The sequence below is a fragment of the Coregonus clupeaformis genome, unplaced genomic scaffold (genome assembly GCF_020615455.1).
Source record: "Coregonus clupeaformis isolate EN_2021a unplaced genomic scaffold, ASM2061545v1 scaf0757, whole genome shotgun sequence".
In the NCBI taxonomy this organism is placed as follows: Eukaryota; Metazoa; Chordata; class Actinopteri; order Salmoniformes; family Salmonidae; genus Coregonus; species Coregonus clupeaformis.
In genome coordinates this window covers 120,771-136,749 of record NW_025534212.1, presented here as the reverse complement: position 1 = coordinate 136,749, position 15,979 = coordinate 120,771, and the positions used below count along the sequence as shown (strand labels likewise).

Sequence of the window (15,979 nt, the reverse complement as noted above, 5' to 3'; positions counted from 1 at the left end):
CATTTTCTCTCCATTTTTGACCAAGTAAACACCCATTTTCTGTCCAGGCTCTCGGCCCATGGAGGTGAATGTGAAGTAGTAGACTCCTCTCACTGGTGCTGAGAACATACCTGTATCAGAGGGGAAGCAGGGAGAGATCAGCACTATCTGTCTCTCTTAGACACTGGAGCAGCCTGTTAGTGGTTGGGGTCTGTGCCTGTATCTGGTCCCTGTGGACACAACAGGCGTCCGGTGGCACCTTAATTGGGGAGGACGGGCTCATAGTAATGGCTGGAACAAAATTAATGGAATGGTATCGAACACATCAAATACATTGTTTCCATGTGTGTGATACCATTCCAGACATTATTATGAGCCATCCTCCCCTCAGCAGCCTGGAGATTGTGTGTTTATGTTTATATCTTTATCTGGGTTGTAGATGTATTGCTGTGTGAGTGAACCTGTAGTATTGTTACTGTGTAAGTTTCATCTGTAGTATTGTCGCCGTAAGCTGTACCTGAGTTTGGGTCGTAACCGTTGTCGATGTTGGTGAAGACTTTTTCATAGACCAGAGTGATCTCAGTTTGAAAGGGTCCCACATATCCTGAGTCAGTCAAACCAACAGAAAAGGCCACCTTTCTTCTGTCTGCGAACACATGAGAATGAATTCAATCAAGCCCACCATAATGTCTAAAATGTCTTCATTTCATACCACACTTTGGGGGTTGATTGAATTGATCTGTTCTTACCTAGCCTCAGTTCCTCCACCTGGCTCTCAGTGACACTCAATCTTGCCTCCAGGGCTGAAATAGCAATAATATCTTAATAAACTGATACTCTGAGGTAGCTTTGTTGTCAGTGCTGTGCTTAGATACATCCTGATTAGATCAATTAGATCAATCAGCGGTTCAGGAGAGTGATGGTGGCCTAGATCTTATTAGTGCTGGATAGTTACCTGCATTCTCTTTCTCCAGCTCTGCTACTTGCCTCTCACTGGTTGTCACTCTGCTCCCCAAGGCTAACAGTTCTGCTGCTTGGGCTGAAATCATGCACGTCAATATCCAGAGGTGTTCATCTTTTTCATAACAATTGACGACTTATTACCTGCATTCTCTTTCTTCAGCTCTGCCACCTGGCTCTCACTGGTTGTCACTCTGGTCCCCAAGTCTGACAGTTCTGCTGCTTGGGCTGGAATTATAGAAATGTTGCAGAGAGGCAATAGACAATATCCAGAGCAATTAATTTTTCTATTGAACAAATTATTTACTTTTTCAAAGTTCATTATTACCTGCATTCTCTTTCTTCAGTTCCTCCAGCTTGCTCTCACTGGCTGTCACTCTGTTCCTCAAGGCTAACACAAGTGAATTTCCAGAAATTTTAATCTTTCTAGTGACTCACTTAACTCAATCTGTTTCAAATTGCTTATCATCATTACCTGAATTCTCTTTCTCCAGCTCTGCCACCTGGCTCTCACTGGCTGTCATTCTGGCCTCCAGGGCTAGAAGATCATTTATGCAAGAAAATAATTTAGGATGAAAATGATCAACCATGATGTAGCTTTATCATATCCTGAAATAAGCTGAATCATGTTAAAGTGAGACCTATACATAGTAGTTCTTATAAGTAAAGACATATAGTCACCTGTGTTCTTTCCCTTCAGTTCTGCCACATTACTCTCACTGGCTGTCACTCTAGCCTCCAGGGCTAGAAAATAATGCATGCAAGAAAACAATCAACTGTGATGTAGCTTTGTTACATCGCTTTGCTTTATCACATCCTAACATTAGCTGAATCATGTTCAGGTGAGGCATACATGTAGTAGCTCTTATAAGTAAAACATTTTAGTCACCTGCATTCTTTCCCATCAGCTCTGCCACATGGCTCTCACTGGCTGTCACTCTGGCCTCCAGGGCTATAAGATCATTTATGCAAGAAAATTATTTATGATAAATTATAAGCCATTATGTAGCTTTCTTACATCGCTTTGGTTTCTCATATCTTGAAATGAGCTGAATGTTATTATGTTCAGGTTAGGAATACATGTAGTCGTTCTTATAAGTGAAACATTTTAGTCACCTGCATTCTCTTTCTTCAGTTCTGCCACCTGCCTGTCGCTGGCCGTCACTCTGGTGTCCAGCGCTGAAATAGTATAAAAATAATTAACAGTAAACATTGTTATTAAACACACACTTTTGCACAAAATATCTTACCTGCATTTTTTTTCTTCAGTTCAGCTACCTGACTCTCACTGGTTATCACTCTATTCTTCAAGTTTGACAGTTCTGCTGCTTGGGCTGAAATTATATAAATATTGTAGAGAGGCAATAGACAATATCCAGAGCTGTGATTTTTTCTATTGAGTAAATTATTAACTCAATAGTTTTTCTAAACACTTCTTGTTATTACCTGCATTGTCTTTCTTCAGTTCTGCCACCTGGCTCTGAAGGGTTGTCACTATGCTCCCGAAGGATAACAATTCTGTTGCTTGGTCTTGTCATGAGCCCTCTCACTCCACCGGGTTACCACCTTAATGTGTTTCCACTATCTTCCACTCTGCTCATCTCTCTCTCTCTACTCAGCCTAACGAGCTCCACCTGTCCCTGCTCTGCTCGGCTCTAATTACTCTGCCAGCTGCGCTGCATTACCCACTAACCTCTCCCAGTATTTAAAGTCCCGTCTTTCAGCTCTCCTTTGTCAGATCGTCTGCAAAGCTCACACCCGGAACCTGTGTGCTCGCGCTTCTGGCTCACCCCTGTTTTGTGACCCCGGACCTGCCTGATTCTTGGAGACTCTTCTGCCCCAGGAAAACCAGACCTGCTTTCTGCCATTACGACTCCTGACTACTCTTCGACCCCGGTAACTCTGACCAGCCTTCTGCCTTGCTACAACGTATTTGGATTTCCCTTGAACTGTACTTCTGCCTGTTTTCATCCGCCCCGTTGTGTCTGTGTTTCCTCCCCCCAGGACTTCTGGACCACCAACCACCGGCGTCATCGGACGCATCGCTGCCACTGGGGGAGGCACAGACCCAGCACATCGGACGGGATAACCCCTGGAGCCTTCACTCACTCCCCTACATCCCTTTCCCCTTAAGTTTAAATAAACTTTCTGGTGTGACGCAATTGTGGTCCTCTTGTCGTCTGTCTGAACCGTGACAGTACGATCTGACCATCATGGACTCAGCGCACACTTCCCCCGACATGGAAGCCGAAGAACCTGAGCAACCCACCGCCATGCTACGCCTGGAACACACTGAGAGAGAGCTAAGCCGCATGAGCGGCGACGTCACCTCTCTGCTTCAGGTCGGCCACCAACAGCATCAGCAGTTCCAGCAGCACCAGCAGCAGTCCCAGCAGCAGCAACAACAACTCGCCGGGATCATCCAACTCCTCACCAACCTTACCCCAGCCAGTCTGCCCACCAGCCCTGCCTCCGAGTTACCTGCCCCGGTCATAGCAGCCGCTACCCGGAACCCAAGATTGGAAACCCCGAGCGGTTCAACGGCGATTCTACCCAGGTCCGGCCATTCCTGACTAGCTGCCGACTTCAGTTCTCCTTGCAGCCAAGGACCTTCGCCACGGAGGGGGCTAGGGTCGGGTATGCCATCACTCACCTGACGGGCCGAGCTCGACTCTGGGGAACAGCAGAGTTCGAACGTCAAACCCCCGCATGTGCAACCTTCGACCTGTTTGCTGAGGAGATGCTGAAGGTGTTTGACCTGGATTCACCAACCGCAGAGGCGTCTCGTGAACTGTTCAGTATTCGACAAGGCAGACGTACAGTCGCAGACCATTCCACCGACTTCCGAACCCTGGCAAGACGAAGTTCTTGGAACACACCCTCGTTGGTGGACGCGTTCTTCCATAGCTTGGCTGACTATATCAAGGACGAGTTGGTCTCCCATGAACTGCCTTCCACTCTTGATGAAGCCATCGCACTGACTGTCCGGATCGACAGAAGGATACAGACCCGTCGTCGTGAGAGGGGGCGCCAAGGTCCACCAACTACCGGCATTCGGAGAGATCCGACTGGGCTCCTGTCAGCTACTGCCACTCACCCAAGTCAGCTTGATCAGTCTGAGCCTATGGAGATTGGGCGAGCCTCTCTCACTCCTGCAGAGCGCCAGCGCCGCTTCACCTCAAACCTCTGCCTCTATTGTGGAGGTGATGGACATCGTGTGGTAACCTGCCCTTTAAAAGGCCGAAGCTCACCGGGCATAGGGGGAGTCCGGTTGAGCTCAATGACCACCCAGTCCTCCGACCGCAAACCCCTTGCTGCAAGTTCACCTCCGCCTCTCTGACTCAACTCACACCCTGGCTGCTCTGGTGGATTCGGGCGCCGAAGCCAACATAATGGACATCAAGCTGGCACGCCAACTGGGACTGGAGAACCTCCGTTTGACACCTCCTATTCCTGCCCGGGCACTGGACGGACACTTACTCGGATCGGTCACTCATGTCACGGCCCCGGTCTTGATGGGTCTGTCCGGGAAACCATCAAGAAACTATCCAGTTTCACCTGCTCCCCTCTCCAGGCCAACCCCTCATCCTGGGTTACCCATGGCTCCGCCCGGCACAACCCTCAGCTCGACTGGGTGACCGGGGTGATCAGGGAGTGGGGAGAGGACTGCCACCGAACCTGCCTGCTTGCTGCCGCACTACCCCCTCGGCCAGTACCTACTAACTCCGCTCCTGACCTCTCCCATGTCCCAGAATGCTACCATGGTCTCAGAGAAGTGTTTAACAAAGCTAGAGCCACATCTCTGCCCCCCTCACCGACCGTAACGACTGTGCCATCGACCTCCTCCCTGGAACAGCCCCTCCAAGGGGCCGTCTTTATTCGTTGTCTGCTCCTGAAAGAAGGTCCATGGAGGACTACATCAATGGCTCTCTGTCCACAGGATTGATCCGTTCATCTTCATCTCCGGCTGGTGCTGGCTTCTTCTTTGTGGGGAAGAGGGACGGATCTCTTCGCCCCTGCATCGACTACAGGGGACTCAACGACATCACAGTGAAAAACCGTTACCCTCTCCCTCTGCTCACCTCTGCTTTTGAGGTTGCTCCAGGGAGCCACTGTTTTTACCAAGTTGGATCTCAGAAACGCTTACCACCTAGTGCGGATCCGGGAGGGAGATGAATGGAAGACCGCATTCAATACACCAACAGGCCACTCACGAGTATCTGGTTATGCCTTTTGGCCTCACCAATGCTCCTGCTGTGTTCCAGGCTCTAGTGAATGATGTACTGCGGGACATGTTAAACAAGTTTGTCTTCGTTTACCTGGATGACATCTTAATCTACTCCAGAAACCTGTCTGAACACACCCGCCATGTCCAGCAAGTCCTTCATCGTCTTCTGGAGAATTCCCCCTCTACGCCAAGGCAGAGAAATGTGAGTTTCACGTCAAGACAGTGGCCTTCCTGGGGTACATAGTGGCAGAGGGAAGTATCCAAATGGATCCTGCCAAAGTATCAGCAGTCACTTCATGGCCAGTTCCGGAGAACAGAAAGAAGCTGCAACAGTTTCTGGGGTTTGCTAACTTCTATAGAAAGTTTATCCGGAACTACAGTACCGTTGCTGCCCCTCTCACTGCTCTAACCAGCACCAAGCAACCCTTCACCTGGACCCCAGCAGCCGACAAGGCCTTCAGTACCCTCAAGGTAGGGTTCACCTCCGCTCCCATCCTCCAGATGCCTGACGTGGACCGGCAATTCATTGTGGAGGTGGACGCCTCGGATGTGGGAGTTGGTGCTGTGATTTCTCAGTGGGCTGCGGAGGATAGGAAGCTCCATCCCTGTGCCTTTTTCTCACGTCGGTTGTCCCCCTCTGAGTGCAATTACGACATAGGGAACCGAGAGCTGCTGGCTGTGAAGCTTGCCTTGGAGGAGTGGCGTCACTGGCTGGAGGGGTCCACCATTCCATTTCTCGTTTGGACCGATCATAAGAACTTGGAGTACATCCGCACGGCCAAAGCGGTTGAACTCCAGGCAGTCCCGCTGGGCCCTGTTCTTCACCAGGTTTAATTTCACTCTGTCATACCGGCCTGGGTCACGCAACACCAAGCCAGACGCCCTCTCCCGTCAATTCCAGAAGGATGACAACCCCTCCAAGGATCCTGTGTCGATTCTGCCAAGTCCCTGCATCGTAGCAGCTCTGACCTGGGCTGTTGAGGAACAGGTGCTGGAAGCTCTCCGTAACCAGCCCGGTCCCAGCACTTGCCCAGCTGACCGCCTTTTTGTCCCCGAAAACCTAAGGTCCCAGGTCGTTCAGTGGGGACATGACTCCCGCCTAGCTTGTCACCCTGGCTCCACCCGCACTTACAACCTGCTCGCCCAGAGGTTCTGGTGGCCCGCTCTGAGAAAGGATGTACGGGAATTCGTCCAAGCCTGCCCCATCTGCAACCAACACAAGTCGTCCTGCCAGCCCCCCAGCCGGATTGCTGCAGCCCCTGCCTGTGCCCAGACGTCCCTGGTCTCACATCGCCCTTGACTTTGTCACGGGGCTGCCCCCTTCAAGGGGCAAGACCGTCATTCTCACCATAGTTGACCGATTCAGCAAGATGGCACACTTCATTCCCCTCCCCAAGCTCCCAACCGCCAAGGGAGACCGCCCAGGTGGTCCTGGAACACGTCTTCCGGATCCACGGACTGCCAAAGGATGTAGTTTCTGACCGTGGTCCACAATTCTCCTCCGCTTTTTGGAAGGAGTTCTGTCACCTGCTGGGAGCCACAGTCAGTCTGACTTCCGGATTCCATCCCCAATCCAATGGGCAGTCAGAGCGGGCAAATCAGGAGCTCGAGAAGGCACTGCGATGCATGACTTCACGCAACCCCCACTCCTGGTCGCAGCAATTGACATGGGTGGAGTACGCACACAATTCTCTGACCTGCTCTGCCATCGGTATGTCCCCTTTCCAATGTGTTTATGGATACCAGCCTCCTCTATTTGCCAGTCAGGAAGGGGAGGTTACTTGCCCATCTGCACTTGCGTTTGCCCGTCGATGTCGCGCACCTGGTCACAGGCCTGAGCCACACTTCTCAGATCCGTTGCCAGCTACACTACCGGGGCCAACCGTCGGAGAATCCCTGCTCCCACCTACCATGTTGGTCAAAGGGTGTGGTTGTCGTCAAGGAACCTGCCACTCAGGGTGGAGTCGCAGAAGTTGGCACCTCGGTTCATTGGCCCATTCCCTATCATAAGAGTGATTAGCCCAACTGCTGTCCGGCTCCAACTGCCTAATTCCATGAGGGTGCACCCCACTTTCCATGTGTCTAAGATTAAGCCCGTTCATGAGAGTCCGCTGGTCCCTGCCGCCTTGTCCTCCTCCTCCACGGCTCGTCGATGGTGGTCTGGTTTACACCGTCCGCCCGCCTGCTTCGGTCCAGACGGAGGGGTAGGGGTCTCCAGTACCTCATTGACTGGGAGGGCTATGGACCTGAGGAAAGGACCTGGGTGCCAGCTAGTCGGATTGTGGATAGGACTCTCATCACCGCCTTCCACCAACGGCATCCTGATCAACCTGCAATCCGTAGGGGCCGCCCCAGAGGGATCCCTAACCGTCCTGCCCGGGCTCGGCTTCCTGTCCTGTGCCTGATCCTGTCTCGGGACCTGTCCCATCTCCCGACCACGGCCCTCCGGCTTCCTCCGAGGATGAGGGCGTTTCGCTCGGACCGTTCGGAGGAGTTCTAGCCCTCCTCCGGCTCCCCTCCTCCCGCCCGGCGTGGTGTTGCTCTTGGGACTTCTGGGGCCGTCCCTTGGGGGGTTCTGTCATGAGCCCTCTCACTCCACCCGGGTTACCACCTTAATGTGTTTCCACTATCTTCCACTCTGCTCATCTCTCTCTCTCTACTCAGCCTAACGAGCTCCACCTGTCCCTGCTCTGCTCGGCTCTAATTACTCTGCCAGCTGCGCTGCATTACCCACTAACCTCTCCCAGTATTTAAAGTCCCGTCTTTCAGCTCTCCTTTGTCAGATCGTCTGCAAAGCTCACACCCGAACCTGTGTGCTCGCGCTTCTGGCTCACCCCTGTTTTGTGACCCCGGACCTGCCTGATTCTTGGAGACTCTTCTGCCCCAGGAAAACCAGACCTGCTTTCTGCCATTACGACTCCTGACTACTCTTCGACCCCCGGTAACTCTGACCAGCCTTCTGCCTTGCTACAACGTATTTGGATTTCCCTTGAACTGTACTTCTGCCTGTTTTCATCCGCCCCGTTGTGTCTGTGTTTCCTCCCCCAGGACTTCTGGACCACCAACCACCGGCGTCATCGGACGATCGCTGCCACTGGGGGAGGCACAGACCCAGCACATCGGACGGGATAACCCCTGGAGCCTTCACTCACTCCCTACATCCCTTTCCCCTTAAGTTTAAATAAACTTTCTGGTGTGACGCAATTGTGGTCCTCTTGTCGTCTGTCTGAACCGTGACAGGTCTGGGATCATATGAGTCAATATCCAAAGTTGTTCATCTTTCTAGGCAATTAATTATTCACTGAATTATTTCACATGTCATCATTACCTGCATTCTTTTTCTCCAGGTCTGCCACATGGCTCTCACTGGCTGTCACTCTGGCCTCCAGGGCTAGAAAATCATTTATGCAGGAACATCATTTATGATAGAAAAAGGTTCAACCAAGATGTAGCTTTATCATATCCTGAAATAAGCTGAATCATGTTAAAGTGAGACCTATACATAGTAGTTCTTATAAGTCAATTATATAAATATAGTAGATGATATGCAATATCCAGAGCTGTTGTTGTTTCTATTGAGAAAATTAACTCAATATTCTTTTCAAAACACATCTCGTTATTACCTGCATTCTGTTTATTCAAGTCGTCCACCTGGCTCTCACTGGCTGTCACTCTGGCCTCCAGGGCTATAATTGTTTAATGATAAAAACAATAAACCCTGATATAGCTTTGTTACATGACTTTGCTTTTCACATCCTGAAATGAGCTGAATCATGTTCAGGTGAAGAATATACAGTATGTAGTAGTTCTTATAAGTAAAAATGTAGGCACCTGCATTATTTCCCTTCAGATCCTTCAGCTGGCTCTCATTGGCTGTCACTCTGGCCTCCAGGGCTGAAGTAGTATGAAAGTAATTAACAGTAAATTAACAGAAAAACACACGCTTGCACAATATACAGTGGGGAAAAAAAGTATTTAGTCAGAAACCAATTGTGCAAGTTCTCCCACTTAAAAAGATGAGAGAGGCCTGTAATTTTCATCATAGGTACATGTCAACTATGACAGACAAATTGAGAAAAAAAAATCCAGAAAATCACATTGTAGGATTTTTAATGAATTTATTTGCAAATTATGGTGGAAAATAAGTATTTGTTCACCGACAAACAAGCAAAATTTCTGGCTCTCACAGACCTGTAACTTCTTCTTTAAGAGGCTCCTCTGTCCTCCACTCGTTACCTGTATTAATGGCACTTGTTTGAACTTGTTATCAGTATAAAAGACACCTGTCCACAACCTCAAACAGTCACACTCCAAACTCCACTATGGCCAAGACCAAAGAGCTGTCAAAGGACACCAGAAACAAAATTGTAGACCTGCACCAGGCTGGGAAGACTGAATCTGCAATAGGTAAGCAGCTTGGTTTGAAGAAATCAACTGTGGGAGCAATTATTAGGAAATGGAAGACATACAAGACCACTGATAATCTCCCTCGATCTGGGGCTCCACGCAAGATCTCACCCCGTGGGGTCAAATTGATCACAAGAACGGTGAGCAAAAATCCCAGAACCACACGGGGGGACCTAGTGAATGACCTGCAGAGAGCTGGGACCAAAGTAACAAAGCCTACCATCAGTAACACACTACGCCGCCAGGGACTCAAATCCTGCAGTGCAGGACGTGTCCCCCCTGCTTAAGCCAGTACATGTCCAGGCCCATCTGAAGTTTGCTAGAGTGCATTTGGATGATCCAGAAGAGGATTGGGAGAATGTCATATGGTCAGATGAAACCAAAATATAACTTTTTTGGTAAAAACTCAACTCGTCGTGTTTGGAGGACAAAGAATGCTGAGTTGCATCCAAAGAACACCATACCTACTGTGAAGCATGGGGGTGGAAACATCATGCTTTGGGGCTGTTTTTCTGCAAAGGGACCAGGACGACTGATCCGTGTAAAGGAAAGAATGAATGGGGCCATGTATCGTGATATTTTGAGTGAAAACCTCCTTCCATCAGCAAGGGCATTGAAGATGAAACGTGGCTGGGTCTTTCAGCATGACAATGATCCCAAACACACCGCCCGGGAACGAAGGAGTGGCTTCGTAAGAAGCATTTCAAGGTCCTGGAGTGGCCTAGCCAGTCTCCAGATCTCAACCCCATAGAAAATCTTTGGAGGGAGTTGAAAGTCCGTGTTGCCCAGCGACAGCCCCAAAACATCACTGCTCTAGTGGAGATCTGCATGGAGGAATGGGCCAAAATACCAGCAACAGTGTGTGAAAACCTTGTGAAGACTTACAGAAAACGTTTGACCTGTGTCATTGCCAACAAAGGGTATATAACAAAGTATTGACAAAACTTTTGTTATTGACCAAATACTTATTTTCCACCATCATTTGCAAATAAATTCATTAAAAATCCTATAATGTGATTTTCTGGAATTTTTTTTCTCATTTTGTCTTTCATAGTTGACGTGTACCTATGATGAAAATTACAGGCCTCTCTCATCTTTTTAAGTGGGAGAACTTGCACAATTGGTGGCTGACTAAATACTTTTTTGCCCCACTGTACATAGCTTATCTTACTATGCCTGCATTCCCTTTCTTCAGTTCTGCCACTCTGGCCTCCAAGACTAAAATTATAGAGTTGGAAAATGTAGAATGCTGTATTAGTTCCAAGTGTTATTTACTGTCAGAATACATGAGGGTGAAGTTTATATTTTACGTGCATTCTCTTTCTTCACTTCGTCCACCTGGCTCTCACTGGCTGTCACTCTGGCGTGCAGGGCTGAAATAGCATGAAAATAAACATTGCTGAACGTATCAACCATCACTGTTTTTGTGACCAAATTATATATTTGTAGTTCTTTATTTCAAATTATACGTTTATGAAACTTGTACCCGTAGGCTGCCACTCAACAACAACAAAAACAGTAAGAAATACATACAGAGTTTAACAATAAATAGTAAATTCAGTATAAACAGGAAAATAAAAAATAAATAGGCCTCCCCAACTTCCTATCCCATTCCCCCAGCCAACATGTCTCCATACAACCCACCCTACCCCCATGTTTCCCACCCCTTCCCAACCCCCCCTAGCACACATACAATTATCCCTCAATCGAGTAATGAATTTCAAGCACAGATTCAACCACAAAGACCAGGGAGGTTGTTCAATGCCTCGCAAAGAAGGGCACCGATTGGTAGATGTGTAAAAATAAGAAAAGCAGACTCTGAATATCTCTTTGAGCATGGTGAAGTTATTAATTAGGCTTTGGGTGGTGTATCAATACATCCAGTCACTACAAAGATACAGGCGTCCTTCTTAACTCAGTTGCAGGAGAGGAAGGAAACCCCTCAGGGCCAATGGTGATTGTAAAACAGTTACAGAGTTTAATGGTTGTGATATGAGAAAACTGAAGATGGATCAACAACATTGTAGTTCCTCCACAATACTAAGCTAAATGACAGATTGAAAAGAAGGAAGCCTGTGCAGAATAGCCTGTGCAGAATTCCAAAACCTGCATCCTTTTTGCAACAAGGCACTTAAGTAATACTGCAAAGAATATGGCAAAGAAATGAACATTTTGTCCTGGATACAAATCATTATGTTTGGGGAAAATCCATCACAACACATCACTGAGTACCACTCTTCGTATTTTCAAGCATCATGTTATGGGTCATGTTATGGGTATGCTTGTCATCGGCAAGGACTAGGGAGTTTTTTTTATTTTTATAAAAAGAAACGGAATACAGCTATAAGCACAGGCAAAATCCTACAGGAAAACCTGATTCAGTCTACTTTCCAACAGACACTGGGAGACGAATTCACCTTTCAGTAGAACAATAATCTAAAACACAAGGCCAAATCTACACTGTAGTTGCTTACCAAGACGACATTGAATGTCTAGTTACAGTTTTGACTTAAATCAGTTTGAAAATCTATGGCAAGACTTGAAAATGGCTGTCTAGCTATGATCAACAATCAACTTGACAGAGCTTGAAGAATTAAACAAATTATAATGTGCAAATATTGTACAATCCAGGTGTGCAAAGCTCTTAGAGACTTACCCAAAAAGACTCACAGCTGTAATCACTGCCAAAGGTGCTTCTACAAAGTATTGACTCATGGGTGTGAATACTTATGTAAATTACATATTTCTGTATTTCAATTTCAATAAATTAGCTAAAATGTCTAATGTCATTATGGGGTATTGTGTGTAGATGGGTGAGGGAAAAAAATATTTAATCAATTTTGATTTCAGGCTTTAACACAACAAAATGTGGAATAAGTCAAGGGGAATGAATACTTTCTGAAGGCCCTTATATAGCACCATTCATTTTCGCTGTCGATAATTCTCATGTTATAACTTCTAGTCGTAATTGTATCCACTGGCGAATTGGGAGAGAGTGAAGAGACAAGCATATTTTTTAACCACAATGTGACATATAGCTTTTTAAATCTTTCTAGTGAATTTTTTATGAATGGAATATTTTTCATCACAATTCACACCTCATTATTACCTGCATTCTGTCTCTTCAGTTCATCCACCTGGCTCTCACTGTCTGTCACTCTGTTTTCCAGGGCTGAAATAGCATGAAAATATGTAGCTGAGATCTAGCTAAAACAATGCTTTATTTATTTCTCCCTGAAATTAGCTATGCTCATCTGAGGCACAGTAGTTCTTATAAAGTCTACCTTTAAAGAAAGATGGGAACCCCTGTATTAAGCAATCCCTTTGCGGTAACTCTGGGCTGAAATCATAAGGACATTTGTCTTGGACATTATCATAAGATGTCCAGCAAAATCCACAGTTGTACATTTATGATTGAGCTAATTAACTAAATCGTATTCTGTAAAATTAGCATTTTGTTATTACCTTGGTTCTAGATCTGTAAATCGAACGTCAGTATCACATTGGCACTCAGTCTGTCATCTACTGTATGTCTGTCAGTTCTGCTGCTTGAGCTTTAATGATAACGATATACTGTAGCCTATGTATGTATCATCAATATCAGCAGCTGACTTTTCTATTGAGTGACTTATTATCTAAATCCATTTAAGAAATGACATCTAATGATGATTATATGTGTTCTTTGTCTTCAGCTTGACCACCCTGTCCCCCAGGACTGAAATAGCATGAACATAAATGGCCAAACTTATCAATCAATACAGAATGAGAGTTAAACAAGCACTACTTATTTTCACAATGTGATCGGTTTCATTACTTGTGTTATTACAGCAGGCTACCTTTGTTCTTTCTCTGTCTATATGTGCATTATTACAGTACCTGCGTTCTTCTTCTCCAACTTCTCTACTTGTGTCTTTGTGTTGTTCAGCATGAGTCTCAGCTCATCCCAGACAGTGTCTATGGTAGTGAATAGAATGTTCTGGTCAATCTGATCAATCCTTCCTTTACTCTCTCCCTCAGCCCAGGCCCCAGACATATATAACATCAGCACCAGCATAGCTACGACACCCCTCATTTTGAATGATGCCTCAATTCAATAGTAATGAGTCTCAGTACCAGCAAAAAGAAAGGGAAAAAGCAGAATGGGGAATCTTTATAGACACGCATCAGCAAGAACTAGCCCACTACGTGAGAAATCAACACGTGGTGGATGTAAAAATAGCACCAATGACATCTGATCAAACAGTAAGAGAACCAGAGTGACCCTGAACCCCTGTGTTGTTTAGTCTCTTCTTTTTCCACCATGTAGAAAACTGGTTGCTGATCAGGCTACTAGACAGTGTGTCAATTACAATGTGTAGGCCTATGTGTGCCTTGCAAAAGTATTCATACCCCTTGGACTTCTTCATATTTCATTGTGTTACAAAGTGGGATTCAAATGGATTTCATTGTAATTTTTTTGTCAACAATCTACACAAAATACTGTTGTTTTTTTAAATGTTTTTTTAAATTATTAATACAAATTAGATAACTAACATATAGTCGTTGCATAAGTATACAGCCACTTTGTTTAGGCAAGCCTAAATTAGTTTAGAAGTAAAATGTGGCTTAAGAAATCACATAATAAGTTAAATGGGTATGAATACTTAACAAGGCACTGTATGTGTGTACCTGTGGTGTTTTGTGTTTGGACGGTTGGTTGGTCTTATAAGTGGTATGTAATACGGTGACTTAATTTTCTCGCCCTCTCTCTCTCTCTCTCTCTCTCTCTCTCTCTCCCCCCTCCCTCTCTCTATCCTTCTCTCTCTCTCTCTCTCTCTCTCTCTCTCTCTCTCTCTCTCTCTCTCTCTCTCTCTATCAGACCTCCTCTGTCCAGGACACTCCAGAATTGTTGGGCTTTCTGAGGAACAGTAGCTCTCCTCACCGCTACAGACGAGCCACCAGCGTTGCCCAGCCCTACAGCAGCAAGACCCTGGTACTTACAATACGTGCCCTTCATTATCAGCAGCCTTCGATTTCACTGACAGCTTGTTTGGTATTACTATACAGCAGCAGTCTTGGAATGTATATGAACTATCTCTCTCTGTCTCTCCCTGTCTCTGTAGAACTGCAGTAACATCATTTGTCTAAGAGTGCTGTGTGTGGTTGGGCGGTTGGACCGTGGTCAGAGCGCTGTAGTCAAGATCCGCTCCCGACTCTGGGCTCACACCTTCCTCCAGGTGAGCACACAAACATAAACCCAAACTGATGTACTACTGCTAGTATTAGTATTATTGTATGTATTAATGTTATCATTAGTATTAAGAAATAATGTATCTATAACATATATTCACCTTGCAGAGACGTAACGACCCATATCTCCTCAACTCCACCGTGTCCTTCAGAGTGACAGCACTGCCCTACCGCCTCCAGCCCTCCTCCTTACCCCAACACACCACTTCAGTAAGATACCCCTAACACTAACCCAAACCCTGCCCTACCGCCTCCAGTCCTCCTCCTTACCCCAACACACCACTTCAGTAAGATACTAACATTGCTGATTACATATGTGGCCTAAACATATCTATCTGAAAGCTTAGCCCCTACTAAGCCACGCCTCCATTGAAACATTAAAGGTTCTGTGATGTCACGAGAGGCTGTGTCCTGGAGGGACGTTACATCCCCCCGAGGTGGCTGCAAACCCAGACAGCTATGGCTCCATCTGCTGGTATGGTCGGGAACTCCACCCCTCTATGGCCAATCTTCCCACGCAGCTGCAACAAATGAGGAGCTGATGAGCTGAAGGTTTGGGAAGGGAAGAGACACAGTCTCCAACCTGGGCTCTCTGGAGGACAAGAGTGCTGCACGTCCACTTCCATGAGGAATATAAGGATTTGGAGATACTTACCTTTGGGAAATACTCACCTTTGGATATATGCACCTGTGGAAATACGTGAGAGACATTTGGAAGGACTTTTGGCTGGGTTGGCCACTAGCTGCAACGTGGACTACAGTAAGGCTGGGGAAAAGTTATCTGAGCGAGTGAGAATTATGATTTTGGATGTGGAAGAGACATCCCTGAACTGTTAACCCTTAAAGAGCCACAAGAGAACAGAATTTTGTTATATTTTCGTTAATTTCCCAAGACCTATAATAAAATCCTTGTTTTGTTTGAACCTTGTCTCCTTGCACTACTTGAGCAATCCCGCTGAAAGCTGTGTAGCCTCTCGTGACGTCACAGATGGTGGAGAATACGGGCACGCTCAAGCGTTAATAGTGCATGTCAGAGGAGGATACCGAAGGTTTGATCACCCAGTTTTCCAAGTTGGCCGTAGGTTCCCCGCCGACTGAAATGGAGGACATATTGAAAGCCCTTGTTGCTGGCCAGCAAGCCCAGATGCAAGCAAACGTGGCTCTCTTGGAGGAGCA

The 15,979-nt window shown here is 46.7% G+C and overlaps 1 protein-coding gene and 1 long non-coding RNA gene across 2 annotated transcripts in view; one reads left to right on the top strand and one right to left on the bottom strand.

The window, feature by feature from the left end:
• LOC121585395 (integrin alpha-8-like) overlaps positions 1 to 15,979 on the top strand; it is a 75,002-nt gene that overhangs the window by 54,969 nt on the left and 4,054 nt on the right. Inside the window, exons 26-28 of the mRNA XM_045216627.1 lie at positions 14,433 to 14,546; positions 14,677 to 14,790; positions 14,912 to 15,013. Of these exons, the coding sequence (XP_045072562.1) occupies positions 14,433 to 14,546; positions 14,677 to 14,790; positions 14,912 to 15,013 (330 nt within the window). The remainder of the gene's footprint in view (positions 1 to 14,432; positions 14,547 to 14,676; positions 14,791 to 14,911; positions 15,014 to 15,979) is intronic.
• Positions 507 to 1,009, bottom strand: LOC121585396. The gene is made up of 3 exons (XR_006659077.1): positions 935 to 1,009; positions 729 to 782; positions 507 to 625 (listed from the first exon to the last, which is right to left on the bottom strand). It is a non-coding gene; the product is annotated as an uncharacterized LOC121585396 (long non-coding RNA).